Source organism: Penaeus japonicus, unplaced genomic scaffold, assembly GCF_977035675.1.
Source record: "Penaeus japonicus unplaced genomic scaffold, GWHDUDI00000001_assembly GWHDUDI00000012, whole genome shotgun sequence".
In the NCBI taxonomy this organism is placed as follows: domain Eukaryota; kingdom Metazoa; phylum Arthropoda; class Malacostraca; order Decapoda; family Penaeidae; genus Penaeus; species Penaeus japonicus.
Window position 1 is genome coordinate 25,390,761 of NW_028234414.1, and position 2,500 is coordinate 25,393,260.

General features: G+C 37.2%; 1 protein-coding gene across 1 annotated transcript in view; it reads right to left on the reverse strand.

The window, feature by feature from the left end:
• The window catches only part of LOC147470798 (uncharacterized), a 24,288-nt gene that overhangs the window by 683 nt on the left and 21,105 nt on the right, over nt 1–2,500 (reverse strand). Inside the window, exon 2 of the mRNA XM_086542655.1 lies at nt 1–2,500. This exon is cut by the window's left edge and continues 683 nt beyond it; it is cut by the window's right edge and continues 2,293 nt beyond it. Within this exon, the coding sequence (XP_086398781.1) occupies nt 381–701 (321 nt within the window). The 5' untranslated portion in view covers nt 702–2,500 and the 3' untranslated portion in view covers nt 1–380.

Here is a 2,500-nt window from a genome sequence, read left to right on the forward strand (position 1 = left end):
GGCAACGTCTCGATTATTGCACAAGATCACACGGTTGTGCAATCAATACAGGCTTCGAGATGGGCTGCGCTGGTTACAGGATTGACACGTCTGGTTGACATGCCTTTCTGAATCCATCACTATCGTATCTGAAAAACTTTATACACGTAACTAGTGCATACGGTAGTTGTAGAGGGGACAGGGTAAAGGGCGTAGGAGCAGAAATTGTGCAGATGCATGTTATAAGATAATGGGTAATAGTAGTTATGAATTAACTAGCTGAAAATAACATGCAATATAAATTGAAAAGATATCAAAAGTATGTATTCAATAAGTGCATTGCTAGTGATCAACATATTATGTCATAATGTTTAAAAACAATTAAAAAATTAGCAAGTAAGTTATGGTAAGTTATAGTATATACTCATATATTGGTATATCCAGTAATGGTAAATATAGTACAAAAAAGATACAAAGTACGACTTGCGAATAAGCATCGGGTGATGCGGAGTCTTGCTCGTAGTGCGATGCAACCAACACGCGGCTTCGGCAATGGTCAGTTGTCGGAGAATCAGAGGAGGCTTGAACGGAGAGGACTCTCGCGTCATCAGCTGTTGTAAGTCAGGTATCTGTTTAAGATCAGACTGGGGTAAAAAGTCATTAGGAGTCCCGGGTTCCATGATGAACCCGAGAGTTGCAACAATGCAAGGAGTTGACTGCATCAGGAACCGTATGCAGCATAGAATGGTCCTGGTAGTCGACAGATGTGGTAGTTACCAGCAGGAACTATCTGCAAGGTATAGCGAAATTAGTATTTCATATTGAAAAATAATCATATATGCAACATAATCATATGATTTGGCAATAACAAGAAATAGGAAGTATTTACCTGAATTCATGTTATTTGCTGACAATACTTACGCAGTAGCAGACCGGATTAATCGAGGGATGAACTATGTGCAAAATATGTGTCTGCTGTGATAAATGATGAGTGTGCAAAAAATTGTAAGTTAAGGTGTTTTTCTTCCATTTACTAACTGAGTCTAGTCATTCGGGGAGTGAATGCACGGCATATGAGCCAAGGTCAGTAGCAAATTAGAAAGAACAATGTAAAAGTATATGATGCATGTAAAAATAATAGCCAAATTACCAACCATATCTAATCCTTTAAACAGGCGTGACCGGAAGTCAAGATTTGGGGCAAAGTGGATAAAAAAATGATCATGAATATGCTTATGAACAGAAAAATCATAATCCAGATATCAACCGAATCCAGTCCTTCAATGAATTAGAAGGCACGACATGAGTCAGATCGGATGAGACTGGAAAAAAATAAATGTTAATGAGAGAGCTGAAAGAAAAACATAATCATAACATTGACCTGGCGGTCGTTCCGTTGCGGAATAGGTGATTTACCTTGATTGACCATGCTAGTGGTCGGTAAGATCATGCGCCAAATTGAACTCGTCCCGTGGGGAAATGCTGTCTTAGCTCGAGAACAAAGATAAATATGATGAATTATTAGACTATGCTAGGATATTTCAATTGTGTGGCCGAACTCGTCCTTCTGAAATAAGGTGCGGCGTAATAGCCAAGATCGGGGCAAACTGAAAGAAATACCATTAATGTGTGTATAGCTAAAAAAAATGCGGAGTTAGCAAGCCTGGAACGTCTGATAAGTGATAAGCGCGCTGTCTCTGTTTGAGAGAATTAATTGTGACGTCAGGTTGTCAAGATCTCCAAAGGCGCGTTGCAAAGGAGTGCGAAAAATAACCCGTAATTCGCGGGTTTTTCAGTTTTTGGTACCATAGATGCGCGGAATTAGGGTGTGAGATGCATATGCAATGGGCGTCATGCAATGAAGGCCCGATAAGTGAGGTACAGTAGCTGGAGAAAGGCAAAGTTAAGCTGAAAAGCTATAAAATATGAATTGGAAAAATAAACCTTTTCCTGACTCTCCTAATGAACGTTTCGTTCGTTCAGTAATATCATGATAAGATATTTGGCGTTCCGATTGACCCATGAAATTTTTCGAAAGATCGGAAACTCGGAGAGGCCTATGATGATGATAATATGCTTAATGTTGTCGAAGTTGACAATTGCTTAAAATTAAAAATAATGACAATCATATCATATGATGATTAAAGTTACTTGCAATTAAATAATGAGATATGGAAGTAACAGTAATCAATAATGCAATGAAAAGTGCAAAGATAGTCGAATATGACTATACAATGAAATAGGAATAAAGCTAAGAAACGAACATGCATCTGTCAACATTTCTAGTTAAATGTGATGATAAATCATAATATGAAGTGATGAAACATGTTAAGATATGAAACAATTGTCATAGAGATTGTAATAAATTAACAATCATAAGTCCACAAAGTCATAAAAGTGAACAAAATTATAAAAAACATAGACTGTCGAATGTTGAGACTTATAGAATTTCACAAAGACAGTTTAAATTGTAATTCCAATTATCGGATTACAAGATGACCGTACAGTGAGATCAGTTATT